General features: G+C 43.7%; 1 protein-coding gene across 2 annotated transcripts in view; it reads left to right on the forward strand.

Annotated features, from left to right (window-relative positions):
• The window catches only part of LOC143164623 (ligand of Numb protein X 2-like), a 32,974-nt gene extending 14,084 nt beyond the window's left edge, over positions 1-18,890 (forward strand). For both annotated transcript variants that reach the window (XM_076347451.1, XM_076347452.1), the window contains exons 3-10: positions 1,767-1,993; positions 3,413-3,609; positions 4,960-5,328; positions 7,670-7,855; positions 8,954-9,128; positions 9,307-9,517; positions 14,403-14,561; positions 15,857-18,890. In XM_076347451.1, coding sequence (XP_076203566.1) covers positions 1,767-1,993; positions 3,413-3,609; positions 4,960-5,328; positions 7,670-7,855; positions 8,954-9,128; positions 9,307-9,517; positions 14,403-14,561; positions 15,857-15,992 — 1,660 coding nt within the window. In that variant the 3' untranslated portion in view covers positions 15,993-18,890. The remainder of the gene's footprint in view (positions 1-1,766; positions 1,994-3,412; positions 3,610-4,959; positions 5,329-7,669; positions 7,856-8,953; positions 9,129-9,306; positions 9,518-14,402; positions 14,562-15,856) is intronic.
• The last annotated feature ends 1,328 nt before the right edge of the window (positions 18,891-20,218 follow it).

Below are 20,218 nucleotides of genomic sequence, written 5' to 3' on the forward strand. Positions count from 1 at the left end.
GGGCTTGTCAGCAGAGGTGTGTTTTGGTGCTTCCACTGCTGGTTGAGCTGGTGGCAGGCAGAATATTGTAGCTTTAAATAAGTGCAGGTGACAAAGAGCTCTTGCCATGGCGCTTGAAGAACACTTGTTCCTCCCTAGTTAATGATTGCAGGAAAGGGAGCTAAGTACAAGCCCTACTGCAGACAGAAGCAGACCTTCGCTGGCAGTGTGTATTTTGTCAGTGGGCAATGAGAAATGCAACAGGCTTGTTTCCCTAACTAACTCTTTGTCCTGCTTTCTTGTTATCAGGCAGGGCTGAATGCGTAGACTACGGGGACAGGGCTGCCCAGTTGTGCAGTTGTCGTGTAGCTGGGACCATGGGCCATACCAGGGCTGGGCCTTCCTCTCTGCCCTGGTATCAGTAAACTTCTGTCAGTTGTTAATCCCTGTGGCACAGGAGTTAAACACAGAAGAGAGAGGCACCCTTAAATGTTTACGTTAGAGACCTGACTGGAAACTATTTCATTCTCTTATACGTTTCATAGTTCTTTGTATATTCCTTGGGGAGGGTGTGTTCTAAAAATCGAGGCTATTTCACCTGGGCTGTGAGCATAGTTAGACTGAAAAATGAGGAGGGGAAAAATAAAAAAAAAGAAAGAAAAAAATTACACTGGGATTTGGGTCTTCCTGTTTTGGTTTTTTTTTTAGTTTTAAGTGAGATTAACTGGTAGGAGACTTAAGGAAATAAGAAGCATCTAGAAACTTGTTTTCTTGGGGGATTTCTCTGCCCTTTGCAAAATGAATTTGTTTCTTGACATCTTAAGAGGGATGTGCACAACTGGATCAATCAGTTTTCTGTCTTTAAGTTTCAGGGTCATCTTACTGCTTGGAGAATAAATGACTAGGAATGAACCAGAGGTAGTAATACCGGGATGAGACTTGTTTAGCCAGAATGTAAATAGTCAACTTTAATTTGAAAAGTGACTCTGGTAAACACCCAATACTACTCATGTCTCTGAAAGTGATGCTTTTTCATTCATCACCCTCCTCACCTGCCACCTTTTTTATAAGTACTCTTGATAAAAGAGCTTGTTTTTCCTTGCTCGTTTTTGCTCAGATAGTCTGGCTGTGGTGTAGCTGCATACAGAGCGCATTTTGTTGAACATAGAATTACTTCTTGAACCTCTGTGTGGGGAGCAGTCAGTGGCATTATAAACTCCTCTAAATTGCTCCCATTCAAGTAGAGCCATCACCTGCGTGGACTGGAGGTGGAGTTCTGTCTGATGGTCAGGTCTCATTCAGCAAAAAAAATAAGCAAGCCTCGCTTGCTGCTCTTGCATGTTACTGGCTTGTTAAAAACAAAGCCTAATTCAGGGCTGAGCTTGAAACTTGAGCCACTTCCTTTGCATGAAGATACAGTTCATAGTCATCTCCAAAAGGTCAGAGCTAAGTATTTGCTTATATTTTAAGAGGTATTGTTTTCTTCACCTAAAGGTAAATATTTAGCAAGGGAGACTCCTGTTCCTATTACATTCTCCTTTTTTAAATAATTTGCTTAATAATTTTGAAAGTAATAAAATAACAGGCCTGCTCTTAAGCTGAACTAGTACAAGTAGATGCTGAAGGTCAAATGAGAATAAATTTTAGCATCTGTGATACAAGCTTTGCAGCTGATGAGGTCTTGAACATGCTTCTTCACATAACTTTGTCAGTCAGAGCTTGCATGTGCTGGGTTAACCACACAGGCAGAGACTAGCCACTTACAGTCATTGACAATCTCTCTCTAGGTGTCCTGGTTTCAAGAAATACAGATCTGAACTACAGCGGAAAAAGAATCCCATTTCCAAAGGGAAGGAAGATCCTCCTACCAAGGTGGAGACAAACACACTCAAGGATCCAGAGGTACCAAGTGGAGGATCGTCACTTGTGGCAGAAAGCTCTGCAGCTGCTGTGGTATCGCTAGGGACTGCGGAGCCTGGACTGGTTAATCCAGCTTTTGAGGAGACTGAAGAAGGTGAGAGTTTGATACAGAAATGTAATTATGTAATTACCTCATTTTTATATCATAAAAGGTAATTATCTCAGACAATTCAATTTTTAAAGTGTCCCCAACTTTCTTAGATATCCTCAATGCTATTCAGCCATTAGTAGCCGTTGGAGTAATCTCTTTCCTCAGCTAGTCCTTGAGCAGAAGGGAGATGCATTCATGTGCATCAGGTGTGGCAGGATCTGCTCACAAGCACAAAATGGTCTGTGCAAAACAATTTGGAGAATCTCTGTTAGACTGCAGTGAATATTTGCAGTATTCTTTGTAGAAACAAAGGCAGTCCCTGTCAATGGGAACATGCAGCACTTAAAGCACTTGCAGAATCCAAATAATTAGTAATTAGGAAATGTTCCAGCTCCTTCTTAATCTTGTTAAGAAAGTTAAACATACAGCCAGTTTCCTGGAGTGGTCAATACCTCCCTAATGGTGTGCAGCAAGTGTGTTTTTATAGCATAACTTATTTTTTGGATTAATAGTCAGTTATGAAACCCTTGCAGATAAAAGTAACCATCTCCACTTCAGTATAGAACCGCTTGTCTCAACCCCTGTTAGAAGGCAGCAGCGTGGAAATCTCTGTGCCTTGTTTCAAAGTTAGTCTCGGTTTCCAAGCGTGCAGGCGCTGGAGCTGGCAACTGCTGTGCCTGTGCCAGAGTTAATACATGGGTCAGTTTAATTCTCTGTTGGCTTTTTGCCAAAGTACACTTGGGGCAGGTTTTGCATCTCTCGTGTGACAGCTGCAGTTCACCCTGACAGGCACTGCGCTTGGCTTCATTAAGAGTGTTGGGCCTGCCTAAATGTTGCAGTGCTGGTAGATTTAATAAAACTTGCTAACAACAACTGTCCTCTTCAAAGTGTCTGAGAAGCATTGCTTAGTCTTCAGTATGCTGTAAATACGTAAACATTACTCCTGTTTTACAGGGGGAATGGGAAAAGAGGAGGAAAGGAGATGAGAGGAGGGAAGTTGCAGTGAGCTGCCTGTGGTAAAGTCGCCGCAATGGCAGTAATTACAGCTCAGTAGTCCCCTTTTCTAATGGGCATCGTGGAAATTGGCATTTGTTATGTGTGCGCTTCTAGTAGGCCAGCTGTCACAGTAGAAAAATAAATCTCTAAATGGTAAGTGAAATGCCCTTTAATAAAACTCAAGAAATAATAATGAAAGAGTTTAAATTTGCCATAAGCTAGGAGAAGATGGGGAACATTCTGGAGAAACTGTAAAGAAACAGGAGCTTTTTAAGTTTTTAATCTGACCTATTGTTCCCTCCTGATAGCTACTTTCCCTCCAGATGCTACTTTGGACACAACCTGCCAGTGTTACAAATTTTGGAGTGCTATGTGAAGGAAAATTCTATTAACGTGTTGTTTTTTCTCTTCAATTTCCACAATCAGACCTTCCTCAGAGAACTAGTCTTGTGGCTGAAACAACCACAATTGAAATTCACCGAGAAGACCCGGAGGAAGAGCTGGGGATGAGGATAGTTGGGGGTAAAGACACCCCACTTGGAAACATTGTTGTTCAGGAAGTCTTGCGGGATTCTGTCATTGCTGCAGATGGAAGAATAGCACCTGGGGACCATATTCTTGAAGTATGTAAAACCCCACTGGTAGTCCCATTGCTTCTCTTGACTTGAGATGAGGGTTGGGGGAGGAAAGTTGTCTAGAAAAACTGGGAAATCTCTATAGCTGAGGGTTTAAAAGCACTGATCAAACTTTTGTGTGTCGGTAGCATTGTGTATCTGCTGGGGCTGCGAAGCAGACTTTTGAGGTTCCTTCCAGTCATATTCATATTTACCTTGCATATTTGATAACTTTTTGAAATTTAGACCATTTTTGATAAATTAAAAAGATTTCTATCTGATAAATTTCACCCAGTAGCACCATTTCTCTCCAAATGACTGTGCTCTAGTTAGGAAGTCTTATAAACGCTTGCTCCACTGTGTTGCCTAAGCTGCATATTCTCAATGGGCAGGTCCAAAGTTTAAGACCTTATGACTTGAAGTAAGCATCAGATATGTAATGTGAGTAATAAAGAGCACCAACCTCATACCGTGCTGACCCACGGCCAGATTTAGTTTCCAGATTAATCAGGTTGCATGGCAGTGGGCTAATCAAGGCAACGGAAGCTTGTATGCAGCAGTAAAGCCTACATGCAGCAAGAACTGTTAGCACCTCCCGGCTATGGCTGCCCAATCATTTGACAAGCCATAAAGACCTAATTATCCTGTTGGACTGTGGATGTCGGTGCAGACTGGCAGCCCCACGTGCACAAGTGGCCAATACGATCTCCGAGTTGGTTTCTTAGATAGACCAATAGAGTAACTTCTATTTTATTCAGTTGAATTGTACATGTCTCAGTCGTGACTGGGTTGTAAATAGGGCAGGTCCCCACACCTAGTAGCCCTATTAACATCCTAAAAGAAGACTGCACGGAGTCTTATGTGACAACAGACAAAGTGAAAAGTAGCTTCTCAGAGTTACCTTTGTAAAAGCATGATTAGACTGATGATTCCAGAAGCTTGTAGACTATGGACCACTCCTCAACTTAAAAGTGAGGATGGGTAGTCTCCAATTTGAGTTTTCTCCTCCAAGTGTGTATTGAACGCTGGAAGTTAAGGGAAATCAGTTCTGCGTTTCCATGGGATGGATGTAATGATTTAATATTTTGCAGTTTCAGATTTGTCAGTTATGAGAGTTGTCCTTTCTTGTCCCTGTCCTCAGCTATTCACCATCAATTATGGTCTAGTTTCATCTGCTTTCTTCTGCATTCTTTTTTAGAAAACTCTGCTTTCTAATGTGCATCAGAAGCAGCTGCTTCAGTCACGGCATTGCACAGGGAGTTGTACATCCCGCCTCCAACTTTGTGATGTTCCGCACTGTGGACAGTGCCTAAATTATGTAGGTTCTGATTAGTGACTCTGGTATGTTTGTCTTTGTAGGTGAATGGCATCAACATCAGCAGTGTGACTCACTGCCAAGCTGTCTCCTTTCTGCGCCACCCAGGTCCTGTTCTCCACCTCATGGTCCTGCAGGAGAAGGGTTTTTCCAGTAAGACTGCACAGCAGGATTCCACTTCTGCTACAAATCGGGAAGTGATCCACGTTACCTTGATAAAGAGAGACCGATCCGAACCCTTGGGAATCAAACTGATCAGGAAGACAGATGAGGCAGGGATTTTTATTCTAGATCTGTTAGAGGGAGGTTTGGCAGCCAAAAACGGAAAGCTGAGTCGGAATGACAGAGTCCTGTCAATAAATGGCCAGGATTTGAGGCAAGGAACACCTGAGGCTGCCGCGCAGATAATACAGGTAATTTATGTTGTGGTGAGGTTGTATGGCTGTCTGCATTGATGGCAGGGTTCCTGTTCTGACCCAAGGGCTAACAGAACACACTAGAGCAAACTGCATTCCCTGAAATATCTCTGGGAAAGTGACTTCCCTGCAGATGTGTGGGAAGCATCGCTTCCAAATGAAGATAAACACGAAGAGTGGGAATCCATCATGAGTCATCTCTGACAAGTCTGAAGCGAGGCAGTTGCTCATGGCGCTTTACTTCAGCTAAGGCAACTGGATCTCCTTTGTGGTGTGGTGTTTGGAGCCTTTCTTGCAGAGTGAATATTCGTATGCGCTGTGTAGATGCATGCAGCAGAGACAAAGATTAGGACAGCCTCTCGTGCTTCAAACAGTCAAACTGAAGGTGTTTGTTGGGAGATGTGATAGGCTGGCAGCACAGAACAGAACCCTTTTGACTGATTTGAAGCCCTCTCTCCCTGTTTTACCTGTATTTGGGAGGGGAGTCTAGAAAACAACATGAGGCACCTCAGGCTAAAAACATTCTGAAATACTAAACAGGTAGAAGAGAGGTTGTCTTTCCCTGCGCAATAGACATGCGCTCCTGTTGCAGCATGCCAAATGTTTTGGTGAAAGGAGTGGGCAAGGAATTTTGGTTAAGGATTAAGGATTGCTACGTGTGCAGCAGATATCATGTAGATCAGTTTAAATTCTTTATCTCCCTAGGCGATGACCTCCAGTTTCTGTTTTTATCTAAAGATCCTGACACAATACATCTCATCACATACTGTTTATATCCCGGAAAGGATCTGAGGTCAGCAGAGTGAGGGAGAGCCAGTTCTTTTCCTGGTAATCAGCAGAGGGGTGCAGTGGTATGGGAGAAAAGAAGAGAAAGAGCAGAGTTCCAGTACTGAGATCCTTTTTTATGTGATATATATATATGATTCCATTCTATGGCCTCTTAGAATTTTGTTTGCATCCCATTAAGTGCTGCTGTATTTCTGTTGTAATGTGCAAGCATAACTCCCATGAGAGGAACTCTTTCTTGATACCACTGAAATTGGTAACCAAAGTCTCCAAACCAGCTTCAGTAGGTTTGGGCATTGAATTCCTTTTGAAGTGACATTTGTGTAAAACTGTGACAGTCTTCCAAACATTATCTGTTCTTCTGAGGGCTAATTCAAATTATTGGCTAAATGTAATTTTGATTGCAAACCATTTGCAGAAAAGAGTCCTTCTACCTGTATTGTAAAGTACCATTTACAGAGAGAGAGAGAGAGAGAGATGCACAGCCATATGTACTGTACATAAGTCTGGTAATCCTGGTTGAAGGGGAGGGCAAATCCCCATTTTAGGACATGATGTTTACAATATATTTTATGAAGACATGGATGTGTGCCAACTTGTCTGGAAAAAAATTGCTCTATCTGAAGTGACTTTGGAGGCAAGAGGCTTTTAAATTCTGTTTCAGAAAACAAAAGTCTCCTGTACTAGTTTAAAAAGAAAAAAACCCAAGCCAGTTGATGCAGTCCCTCTTCTGAGGCCAGGGAATTCACTGCTGCCAGGGTGCTGTGGCACCAGGGGAACAGGGTCCCATGTCACAAAGTGAGAGAGGCAACCGTACGTCTCTCGTCCGTTGCAGGAAATGCCCCAAGTCAGCACAACACCTTACCCCAATGGAGTCCTTCACAATAAGGTTTTGTCAAATTATCTGAAAGAACAAACCAAATTAGAAGAGCAGTAACAATAGTGAATACTTTCCCTGTAGTTCTGCCAAGGCCAGACATACAGCTGGTTAAGTGTTTAATTGGCAGCAATCTTAGACAAAAGGTCATGTCTTCAGGTACTCTGGGAAAAAAATGGGTGGGAGATGTTGAACAATAGACATGGTACATAAGCTGGGAAGGAAAGAGCTTTAACAAGTTTCTTTACAATAAAAGAAAAAGCATCCAGTACTCGTACCACGGTCATCCATCATGTGGACCAGTCAGCGTTCTAGCTCTGTTCATTTTGTATCACAACACAATATGCTATTTTGGTTATTTGTACTGAAGTGGAGGAATTAATCATCCCTTTCCACTCTCTCTTGTTTGGCATTTGTAGGGGAGGGAGGCATGAGTGAAGCCTGCCTCTACTCCTGTTCCTTCTGTCTAAAATTTGCTACTTCCTTTTTTCTCTTCACCATAGGATTCTGTGGCTCACCACAAAAAACATGGCATCGTGTTGCATAGCCCTGTTTTAGACCTTTTGTAGAAACCGACGCCAACCCTTCTCTCTCCCCAAGAAAATGACAGGGGCTGTCCCTAATTTCTAATTTATTTTTCTATTTTATTTACACTCTTCTTGTTTCTCCTGGCAGACCACTGAATCAAGAGTGAACTTTGTTGTCTTGAGGCAGCCAGGTGTACAGCTGTCGGACCCGGTGGAAGATGGCAGCACATCAAATAGCAGCAGCAGCAGCAGCAGCAGCAATGGAGGAAGCCCAGTGCACCATCGGAGACGACTAGACCAGAATCACTATAGACGAAAATCTAACTACCAGAAGGTAAGTTTTGTAAATAACGGCAAAAGCGCTGGTTATTCTTGGTCTAGCAGATCTATTATGTTTGCTCTGTGACGGCGATTTATCATACAAGACTGATGAGTAGCTCCATTTCTTCTTGAGCTATTGAAAAGCAACAGGTTTGTGGCTTTTAGTACCGGAGAACCGTATGTTTGTCATCTACTGGGAAACACAGTTTTTAGGGAAAAACGTGTCAAAATTTCTTCAAATGTCTCTAATGTTGATACAGAACCAGTGATTAGTCCTTTCTTGTCTGGAAAGGGCAATGGGAAATTTACCATCCATGAGACGCTTGGGACTTGCTTCTTGACATCCATCAAGCACAACACATTCAGGGCATTACACGATGACACTAAGTTACGCTTCTGGTTTGGAGCTAGAGGGCTTTATGGTACAGAAGTAGAAACTACACAAATTACACGGTAGTGCTCCTGTGACTTCAGTGTTGCTTCTGCCATCCGTTTGCATATTATAAGAAACACTATATGAGCAAGAGGAGAATCGCCAGTCTGTTGTACCAAGAGAGATTTGCTCTGTGTTTAGAACTTCCATTTGAGTGAGAAAACTTGCTACAACTGCTTAGACTTTTGTGTTTAAATGTCTCTGGAGTTTAGTAACTAGCTGTCATAAATGGCTGGGGTCTGGTTCCTTGATTTAAATCCTAGAATATCATTTACATATTGTTTCTACAGCATATGCTCTAATGTGTGCTTTCACCACAACCTAAACATTTAGTAGTAGTCAGAGAGAGGTTGGTTGCTTGATATGAACGGCCTTGAAATGAGTTCATAGCTTGCTCCTCAGTGCAAAATCGTTCTCCTCAGAGTGCGCATCTCTACGGCAAATGAATGTGAGATCATTAGGAGAGCAGTGCCTCAGTTGTGGTGGTATCACTTTGGAAATACAGGGTAGTACTTCTACCCAGAGCAAGTACGTGAGAAGCTGACTTTGCCATCCGGCAACATTGCTGAAATGTTCTTGATTAAAGATACAAGATGTTCTGTTATTTTCTTCCAGATCTGGGCTTCTCATGTTAATTGCATGAATGAAGCTGCATTTTGTACTGTCATTCCTTTGTAGGATTTACCTCAGGGATACATAAGTCATGAAAAGACAGTTGCAATAAAGAAGGAACCAAAGGAATCTTTAGGAATAACAATTGGAGGTGGAAGGGATAACAAAAACAAGCTCCCTATATATGTAACGAGTGTGCAGCCCATCGGATGCCTCTTCAGGGATGGCAGAATCAAGCGAGGTAAGGAGGCTCTCAGACCCTTTATCCTTTAGGAATGGTTTTGGTTTTTTTTTTTTCAGTGGAGGTTGGACTTGGACACTAAAGTGAGGCTGGAAACAGGGTTCCACATGAGACCTTGAGGCAGAAATGGGCATTATAGCAAAAGGTCTGTAATAATCCTATCTTATTTAATCAACAGGAGATGTACTTTTAAGCATAAATGGCATTGATTTGACTCATCTGAACTACTATGAAGCTGTCTCAGCACTGAAATCTAATGCAGCTTCCCACTCAGTCATACTGAAAGCCTTGGAAATCCTGTCATTGAACTCGACAGAGCCATCTCTGGACATCAAGGAGCAAGGATTCAGCTGGTCTCCCCTCTGGATCACATGGCTCGGATTGCCTAGGTATGTTTGTTCGGTGACTCTATAGAGATCGTCAACTCTGTGATTGAACAGTTCACTCAAACACTAGAAATTAACTGCTTTGTTGGTTGACTTGGAAGCATTACTGGTATTCTCATTTGGCTCTAAGGCAGTGGAAAGCCTTATTTGTCAACAAGATCACAGTATAATGAACGCGTGAGAAACCTCTACTGCTTTTTATGGTGTGACCCATCGTTCTCCCACTTCTGTTGAACAGTAACCATATTCCAGAAGTTCCTGGAAACCTTTTCTAAGAGAACTGACACAGAAAATGGGAAGCATAGATTCTGGCATTTGAGGCATCGAGTTGACATATAGTCAACGTAGATACTTGTCTACTTGTATTTGGTCTCTGCTAAAATGTCATTAACTGAAATGACTCTGTGGCTCTTTCTGGATCGCATAACAGAAGCCAATAGATACCTGTACTGTTTTATAGCTTCTAATCTGATCATCTCAGGGGCAGGCATTCTTTCAGTCTGATTCTTTTTGGCTGTCATAATTGTGTCATCTTTAACATGAAACAGAAATGATTCTGCTTGAGTTTCCTGCTGCAAAGCTTTGGACCGTAGACTTAGCACAGATTTTAGCAGCAACATGGTAAGTTCCAGATGACAGGGTTGGGGCTTTGAAAACTTGAATTTCTATCGCCTTCCTGGAGAGGTGAACCTCTGCTTTGCTCACTTTTGCAGTTGCATCAAAATAACGTTCTGCTGTGAAAGGTAGAGTCTGTTGTTATTCTAGCTGACTTGAGGAGGATCATGCAGGAGATACACGTGGAACAGTAAAGCCAAACCCTTCTGTGGGAAGCTCGGATTATTTACAGCCTTGTTTCTTGAGGCACCTGAAAGAAGAAATACTAACAAAGCCTGTGTTATGTTACCCTTGTGTTACGCAGCAGCCTGTAAATGCTAAACAAACAGCCCAAGGAAGGTAGCTTTTGTGTCTCAAGCAACTGTAACTTGGCTTGTATTCAGCACTGTCCTACCAGTTTCCTCTGCTCTCCCAGGGAATCAGCCTGTCTGTTCTGTGCAGGCCTGGTATGAACTAGCCTGAGCTGTACCTGGATAGCCCAAATTTGAGTACAAACCCTCAGATGCTGGCTGGTGTTTGTTCCTCATGGGTGCTCCTGCAGTGAAGTATAGCAAGGCAAAACCTGGCTGTACTTTCTCCCTTCTTCCTTTTCCAATTTATTTGGATGTCTGGTGGCTTGCAGCTTCACCACACTTTCTGCTACAGGGACTGGGCTCCACTCTTTGCTCATTGGTCACCTGTCTTCATTTCAGGAGTATACTGACATTACCTGCCATTTAATACATTGCTTGAAATTCTTTTGCTGCTGGTATTAATGTTGCCCCCCCTTTACTTGACTGTTACTGTACCTGGCTACTGAAGCAAAAAACAGTGATTACGGATGCCCTTTCTGCTCTTCAGTCTTCCTTTCTTACTCCGAACTGAATTCAGGCATCTGAATTTGTCTGCTGTTCTTCTGTGGGTGTGAGGGTTGTTAGGAGGCACAAAGCAAGGTTATGTCACTTCAGGACCTGACAAAATCTTCCTTCTTGTTTCCAGTAGTAAAAATGGCTGTAATTCTTACGATTCCTCACTCATTTTCCCATCCGCTCACAGTAAGACCTGGTAGCAACTAGCTGGTCGTCCATAGAATGAACGATTTCCCTAAAGCCACTAAGAATCTGCGTTTTGCAGCTAAGCAAGGTATTTATATTTGATGTTGTAGCTGGCACAATCAGATTATTTTTAATTATTGCTTGAGAATCTGTAAACTGAAATAGTACCCTTGTTTGTCAACTGGCAATGTTCAGGATGCCCCTACGCTAGCATTTTAGTTTGGCTCAGGAATGTGCTGTTGAAGTGAGAATCCCAGTTGTCCTCACTTGCTGTTTTTAGTTCATGTTGCAGAGAGGTCTTGACTTGCACAAGCTGGGTTCCTTTTGAATGGGACTAAACCAGAAGTGCTGCAGAGGAATGCCTGTTGCACTGTGGCACAAACAGACCCTGTGTGTACAACACCAAAACTAGATTACAGAAAATCCCCTGAAATGTACCAAAACTAGACCTTGTGTCCTCAGCACCAGTTGTTTCACTCGGATCTGTTCCTTTTGGGCTGCCCTGCTAAAGTAGACATAGCCTCAGTACACTAAAACATTTTGCAGTACAGTGTGAAAGTTTAAAGCTTATTGCTGATGGCATGTGCAATTTTTGGTTTTGTTCAGCTTCCCCCGCGCCCCCCCCCCCCCCCCCCAGTTACTACTCCAATCCAGCAGAAATATCCTTTCCTCCTTAGAAGAAACCCATGTATTTATTTCTAGTTTGAAGCCAAACTTTATGCTGAAAGACTGGAGTCGAAGTTAGTGCTCAAGGCTAGGGAAGTGTATTCAGTCGTTGCAACGCTTGAGCCCACAGTGTTTAATTCTAGCCTTGATTCTTGTATCTGTGGTTTTCTGTTTATGTCAAATACTGTCTCTCATCTCGGCACACTTGGTGATGTGCTGTTTCTGAAATGTGGGGCCCCTGTAGCCCATCTACAGAACTTGGGTTATGTGCCAGACTACCGCTGCGGAAGTGTTTTAGGAGAGACATGACAGCCCTGGTCCTGTGCCTTTCTTGGGACCCTGGGTAACAGAGGGAATAACATGAGCATCCTGGTCACATTCTTCCTAAAAGAAAAACACTCTGTGCTCCTAAGGCTACTTTCACACCCCAGCATTTGGCGTGTAAGCTTGGAGCATCTTCCAGCTCTGACTACAGCCAGTGCTGCGCACTTCCAATGAAGATACAAACATCCCTGTAAGAGGGACAGTGTAGTAATATTCTTCTGTCTAACCTCAGGCAACTAGTATTGGCTGTACTGAACCAGGTGGCTGGTATCTTTCTTGGATTTATTTGTCTTGTAATACAACTGCAGGTAGCTCTACTGTCCTTGTAAACTTACTCTTTCTCTATTCTTCACTTTGTTATTAATGCTGGCGGTGAGTGTTCCGAGTTAATTGTATGCTACTACTTATTGCTACTGAATGTTTATCATCATCACTGTATATGTCACAAAAGAGAGCACAGGAACTTTACTTGATTACTTCATAGTATTATGATACTATCAGTAGCTGGTACTGATTTAAAAAACACCATCTCAAAACGCTGGTTTGGAGAGGGTGTGTGTCCTAATTCAATGCACACTGAATCCTAAAGATACTAGAAATACCAAGTTTACAGATTGATTTATCTTTTCTCTGTAAAAAAGCTTTGACTCTTGAAAACAGTAACCGTGCACAGTGTGGCTTACGGATAATTCTCAGGGGGTGGAAAAGCAGTTTTCCTCCTGCCTTCTTGAGGTTTATCTGAAGCCGGTCTCCATGAAGTCTGAGCTCTTTCTGCAACAACTGTTTGGCGCTCCCTGCCATGGCCCCACTGGAGCGGCGCACTCGGCAAACTCTGAAAGGGATGCAGAACTGCAAACTCAGCAGGGTGTTTGTCAGAATACAACTTGCACCTTTTAATTCCTGTAAAGTCTAAAATTCTTCTCCCACAGTCATTGTCCATTATAGTAAATAGGGTTTTTAGGAAGAGAAACATTTTTTTCATATGGAAAACTGATTTCTAGCAAACAGCCTTTTCCAACTCTTGGAGAATGTGTCTAATGTTTTTATTTATGTTCTATGCTGATGTAGTGCTTACCGCTCTTGTTCTCTCTAGTTGCCACATACATTTCTCATAGCTGTTTTTATGCTTGTGTGGTACCTGTAGAAGAAAACCATGGAGGCATCAGTAAGCTAGAACTGGGTCTTCCAGCGTTTATGTGTGAAGAACTCATACAAAAGTAAATTACAGTTTGAAAGTAGATAATTGGATCTTTCTCGTAGTGAGAAGTTAACTGAGAAGGCTTTTGAAATCTGAAACTCATCTGCAAACTGCTCAAGCAAAGCCCTTGAGGCAAAAACGTTTATTAGGAAAAGTTTAGCTGCTGGAATACTTCAGTGGGGTGATCAGCAGCAGTTTCACACATCGTAGCTCTGGCAGCGCTTTGGTGCCAGAATGTAAGCTGACTGTGAGCCAGAGTACACGAGATGCCTGTCTGCACTCCTGCCACACCTTTTCAGACTCCTCGCAAAGGCTTTGCAGGTCTTTGTGCTACAAACTCAAGGAGCAAGTGCTGTTAGCACTTACGTATCACATTCTCCAAGGCAGCCCTAGCATTGCAGCATACTCCAGGCTTACTGAGAAGACATAACCTCAGTGGCTGGCATTCAAAAACAGTGGCCTGTGATCTCTCTCCGAGGAGTCCAGTTTCTTACTGTACACAGCAATCCTGGGTGTAGGTCCAGGAGGAAAGACCTTTCATACTCCGATTTGGCAGTTAGTAGAAGAAAGGCTGCCATACCTCCCATGTTTGCTTTCCATCAGTGATACATAGCTGCTGAATGCCTTCATTGTACCAAGCGTGTGGTATATAGATAGAATTAAAAAAAGCTCTATTCTCATTAATTGCATGGGTGTAACTGCTGTTCACGACTAATTTATTTTTGTCACTAGTACTGTGCGTGTTCATTAGTAGAATTCATGAAGTTATTCATGAATCTTTCAGGTCACAAACCCCTTTAGAGAATGGTAATTCTCTGTTAACTCTTAAACTAGCACTGACAATACTGAGAAAAGATTTCTAAAGGACTGGCATCTTCAGATTTGAGAATTATCCCTGTAACATGCCCTGCAAAGGGGTTGCCTCAAGTCCTTAAAAAAAGAAAATAATTCTGCGCTGTCTGCAAGGGAAAACACAATTTTCTGGTTAAGCAGTTTTCCTTGAAACACACTCATAAGCTTTCTCTGTTTCTGACCGTGCCTGTCTTCACAGCTACCTTCACTGCTGTCAAGATATTGTCCTTAGTAAAGGTAACCTGGAAAGCTGGGGCTTCAGCATTGTTGGAGGCTTTGAGGAAAGCAAAGGAAACCAGCCATTCTTCATCAAAACCATAGTGCCTGGGACTCCTGCCTTCCGAGACAGGAAACTGAAGTACGTATGAGCTGCCCTGCGGGTCTCTGGTGTTTGTGTCAGAAACACGATCGGTACTTATGTCAGCATGCACCATTTTACTGAGGGTCTGTCTTCTACCCTTTTAACTAGCTGAGCTAAACATTAATGACTTCTAATTCTTAGACACTCATTTGTGCAGTTAATACTGTTACCAAAGTTGTAACAAACTAAGTCCTATACTAATGAGTGTTTTAGTTTCTCTATAAAGGTGCAACTAAAAAGAATTAAGAGTTACCTTTTAAAAGGCTGTAAAGGTTCCAGTTGACTAGAAAGGGGATGTCTGAGATGAATCGTGGAGGTTCCAGAGTATAAAATCTCCTGGATCAGGAAAAGTATCCCAATGGAAGCAACAAAAGCCCTCCTGTGCAGGAAACTTAAAATGAGCTTTGCTGACCTGTTAGTAATTGCAGTGAGTGGAGGGGAGTCAATAGTGGAGCCGGAGGACCCCACGGAATTTCTTGCAATGTTATCTCTGGGAACCAGCAGAGCTGGCTTCTCAGCAAGCATGCAGCCAGGCTGCAAGTGCAGGACTGTAAAAAACAGAAGCGAGGCTGCTGTCTTGCAGGGGATGTAGTTTCGGTGTAGGGAGCTGGGCTTTGCTCCCCCGAAAACGGTGTGAAAGAACAGAGCTGGGTCAGAGCCTTGGTGGGAGGACTGGGGTCAGCTGGGTTCCTGTTTGAGTGCTAGGACAGCAATGCACTTTCCCCATGAGACACAAGGAAGGTAGCTGGCTGGCTTCAGCACCTCTCGTCATCATAGCTGAACGGTACGACCACTCAGAAGATAGCTTGGTGTGCCGTGGAGGTGGGCAGATCAGGCAGGGCTCTGAAACCTCTATTGTATTGAGCTACAACGTGACAGCATGCTTCAGTGTTGTGAGCACTTCACCTTAGCGATTGCTAGTCAAGTAGCTGTAGGAGCAACCTTGGTGATGAGTGTGTTTATCAGCACGAATTTGTTTTCTGTAACTTTTGCCTCTGCTGACTGGCCAACTGGTCACGCTGCTGGTGACCTTCACTGCTGTGTCACTCAAGTACCAGCAGTGCCCTCCTTTTCCCTTGCCCTCTTTGACTCAGAAGCAAGACTCTGACAGCAACCACTCCCTCTGCTTGCATCCATTCCTTGCCCCTAACCTTTCATCGAGTGGAAAAAGTTGCTTCAAAAAGTTGATGATCTTGGCTCAGGGTGGGCTAGATGACCTTGGGGGTCCTAGGGTGCAGTATTAATAATAATTAAATATGTCCTGACAAGCATGTTTCCTGTCTTCTGATTAGGTGTGGAGATGAAATAGTGGCAGTAAATGGAGTGCCAGCAATAGGAATGAGCAACTCTGAACTAATCCCAATGCTGAAGGAGCAAAGGAACAAAGTCACGCTTACTGTCGTGTCCTGGCCGGGAAGCCTCGTGTGAAAGCTCAAACAAAACACACAACAGTTTCAGGTATCAGATATCAGTTGGCCATCACACAAAGCAAAACATGTGACAGATGAAGCAAGGGAATGGTGAACTCTTGCTACACAGTGTATTGCCATGGAAGACTCTTAGCTTCCGTTTTGGAGAAAACATTTCTTTACCGTGCTGAGGTTATCAACAAATCTGGTTGTTGAATTCAAAGTAATGGTTGATCCAAACAGTTGTTGTAGCTTCCTGGGCTCATTAAAGCTCTTTAGAATTGGTGTTGCAGAGAAAGCTCTTTTTCCAGTGTTTCTCTACAAACTGCCTTTGAGGCGCTTTCCTCAATTTTAGAGCTCTGTTTTCCATCTAATATTTTGAACAGGTTAAAACAGGCATGACTGTCCGATTTCCCCTGCTAGTTTAATACAGTTCCGCTACTGATCTCTGACTGCCCTTCTTGGACATTGAGTCATTTTATATGTGCCTTTAAAAGCCACTAATAAAACTGTAAGGATGTGGACCCAAGTAAGCAGTTCCTATAGCCCCCAGTCTTGGTATTTTTAGGTTACTGAAACCTAATGAATGTGTTTATACATTAAAAAAACAATTGTAACTCTCAGCTGACAGCTGAAGAGCTGCTAGGTTAGCATGGTGGAGGTATGTTGACTTGTATGAAGGTCCTGTCACCAGGTAGCTGTCACAAATCCTGATTTAGGATCCTGCCAACTATGCCAATTTGTTGTGAATGGCCGATTTAGACTGCTTAAAGGACCACTGTCAAAGGTATCAGCAAAAGTGGCTTCACTGAATTACGGTGTTGTAAAAGTGCAACTTCAACGACAGCAAGGTTCGCTCTTACTGCACAAAGGATGTAACAATGATTCAAAACTATCAAGACAGAAATCAAGGTTACCATAATACAAGGTTATGTGCAATGTCAGTCGCTTACCAAAGATCTGAAGTTGGTGAGAGGTCTCTCAGCCTCGAGGAGCAACATTGAGAGGCGTCCCAGCTCGAGGGGAGATCACTGCCACGCAGCCAGCTGCTTAGCAGGCAGAGCTCAAAGAAGGCTCACTTAGGCTGTCATATTTATGGAATAAAGTGGTTGGCTTGTAGTCAAATTCCAAGCGATGGAAAAGGTATGCGTGAGACTCCTTGTACCCACAACTTTCTTTGTTCCTTGGTAAATGAGTCGTGGAAAAGCCACCCGCTGTTCATGTGGTGTTCCAAGCTCATATGCATCGATGGTCACTGCTCCTTTGTGGGTTTTCACAGAACAGATTGGACCTAGAGATGTTCTTGGCCCGGTTATGGCTTAGGCCTTTACCTCCTTTGGAGCCTGAACCAAACTACCACTAGTTTGGTTAAGGCGTCGAGTGCATCCAGCACAGTAGCCAGAGATAAGGAATTTGTTTAATTTTCATCCCCTTCCTCAGCTCGGTCTCCCTGGTTTTATGACCTGATAAAATGACCAGCTTCTCCCACAGAAGGTAGATGATTAAGTAAACAAACAGGCTTGTTAGAAGAAACCTCTGTCCCAGGATGCTGTCTTATTTTTACCAGTTTCCCAGTGATCAGATGCAGAGTTAAGGCAGGGGGGAGGAGGATGTACCTGACACAGCGCCTGTACCGTCAGGCATGTGAGATGGGCTCCTGCAGTTCTGTTCACGTCCCTCTTGCAGCTGGACCAAACTATCGATTCACTGGATCACGGTAAGCTCAGAGGGTCATTGGCTGCCTTGGCCACATTGTACCGACTGTACGAAATAAGCCACCTCCAGAAGGACAGCGTGCCCGGCTTGGCCTCAGTTCAAATCCACTGTATAGTTAAAATTTAGAATAAATAAAGTGAAGCCAAGGCAGGTTCGTTTGACCTTGTGACGCCTTGCTACGTTCCTACCTGGAAACTCCACATAAAGCAATTCCCTCCTTTTTTAGAAGGTTGTTGATCGGCGGTAGAAGTGACAGCTTTCTCAAACCAGGTTGCACTGAGAGAGATCTTTCCTCTTGCGCTGTTTCTGCTGTACCTTTTATGGGGCCAACTCAGATTGTAAGAATCAAAGGAGTTTCTCTCCCCTGTGAAAATGCTACCTAGAACGAATGTTTTAATTCCTTGTTGTAGTGAACTGAGTGCAGGTAAGTGCCCATCACTGTCGTAAGCCGTGCTTTTCTTAGGGCTGGCTACTTCGTAATTAGCTATTGTGGCAGAGCAGAATTGTTCCTTGCTAGGTGACTGACTTTTAGTTGTTTACATGCAGAGTGACTTCACTTCCTTTGGCTGTTAGCTTAAGGCAGTATATAGCAGGGCCTGTTATCAGAGCCTATTATACAGAAATAGCTCGGGATCCAATCGTCACAAAAGCTTCCCTGGCACACGGTGTGGCCTCTTTGTTCGGTTGATAAATACCGCTGTGGACTCTGACAGCAGAAACAGCGCGTGGCCAGCTGGGCTCCGGGGCCTTTTTTTTCCTGTTGTTCCTACTGAATGCCGAGAGCAAAATAATTCAAAAGTCAGAAAGGTGCCTGCGGAAAACTAGTCACTCGACCTCCGTCTGGCACAAAGGAACAAAAAAACCTGAAGCAATTTTTGTCTCTTTCCAATCAGTGTGCAGAGTCTGGGCCTGGTATGGAACAGTAAATATTTATGTAGATAGAGAGGGGGCGATTTCTACTGAGTAGCACCAAATATCGCTTGTATAAAGTACAGCAGGAAAAAGCCATGCAGCTGGTAGTCAGACAGTTTAAGTGAAGAGGATGCTGCAAAAGGCAGCATGATTTTTCCTATTACTCTATCTTGTTTCAAGGTGCCTTCAGCTTCACCAAAACGCCCTAGTAATTTAAGTATTGTTTCCAAGATCAGCTTGTTAATAGATGTTGAATTTGTTTTGATGCTTTTATAAATTATTGTAATACTACTGAAAAACACGGATTACAGGCGTTTTTTTAACCTTTCTTTCCCGTGTGTCACCTAATGCCCCCAGAATAGGTGGGGGGACACTGCTCAGCACACTGCACAACAGCCACTGCTCCAAGAAACTGACCTCGTGAGGCAGGAAATAGCGTAATTGTCTTCTGCTTCTCCCAGGAAAGGAGCTGGACCATCCTGAAATACACTATGGCTGTGACTGGGAAAAAAACCTAAACAAAAGTCAGTCCCGCACACCCTTCCCCTCGGTTGTGCCCCTGCTCCTGGCCGCAGCCCACTGGTGCCTGTGGGGCTCAGAATTGACTGGACTGAAAAGCTAACCCAGGGAATAAATAAAGCTTTATTTAATGAGGCTTAACTCCCCGATTCAGCGTGCTGCACAGCTCAGCAACTAAGAGGCAAAGCTGGGGCTGCCGCTGTTGCTCCCAGAGGGAGCTGGGGGCTGGGTTAGGTTTTGTTGTGATTTCTACTGCTGCAGTGCAGGCAGCGCAAAACATCCCTGACTGGAATGGCAGCATCTGATGGTCTGGGAGAAAGACATCATTGCCATTAACTATACGCTGCACAACCGTAATGAAGTTAGCCTCTCTCCTCCTCAGCGCTGTGCCCGTTTCATGCTGTCAGGAGCTGAACAACTTGCCAGAGGTTCCCCGAGCTGCCTTACACCTTCTCTCCACATTAAGCTGGCTGGCGCTTGCGTACTAAGCCTTGTGCAAGGGCTCATCTCTGGCTGCGACGTTCACCCTCTCGGCGATGCTCGGCACCTGGGGCATTCTGCGCTTAGTAACGCGCAGGCCCCTTTCTCATCTCCAGCTTTGGTCCAGTACAAGTGCTGATGCCACCAGCCCAAGAACTGGCCTCTCTTCTGAGAGCTATGAGAGTCACCGTTCAGTATCCCCAGGGAACACGACCATGAAACCTGCAGTAGTTACCTGACGCAAGTAAAGATTATTTCCAAAGCCCCACCTTTAGACTTCTCTAATACGTTAACGGCAAACATTTCACCTCTATTTCTTTCATTAAATTAAAACCATTTCAAACTATTTCCCTTAAATTCACAGCTGCCGCTGGCAGCGTAAGCCTGCTAACATCAGTGAAGGAGTTGGGTCTGTCTGTAAAAACATGCAAAAGACACAAGAGGAAGTCACGGCACTGACTTGCCAATACAAGATTCTCCATCCCCTCTCCCGCACCACCATCAACAAGCCCAGGTGCGGAGGGCTGCAGACTGGATGCGATTGCCATTAATGATGCCTATTTACAGGCTGAGTTGCTTCTGTCGCCTCCACAAACAGAGCAAGAGACTAGGGGAGCG

This window comes from Aptenodytes patagonicus, chromosome 9 (genome assembly GCF_965638725.1).
Source record: "Aptenodytes patagonicus chromosome 9, bAptPat1.pri.cur, whole genome shotgun sequence".
Lineage (NCBI taxonomy): Eukaryota > Metazoa > Chordata > Aves > Sphenisciformes > Spheniscidae > Aptenodytes > Aptenodytes patagonicus.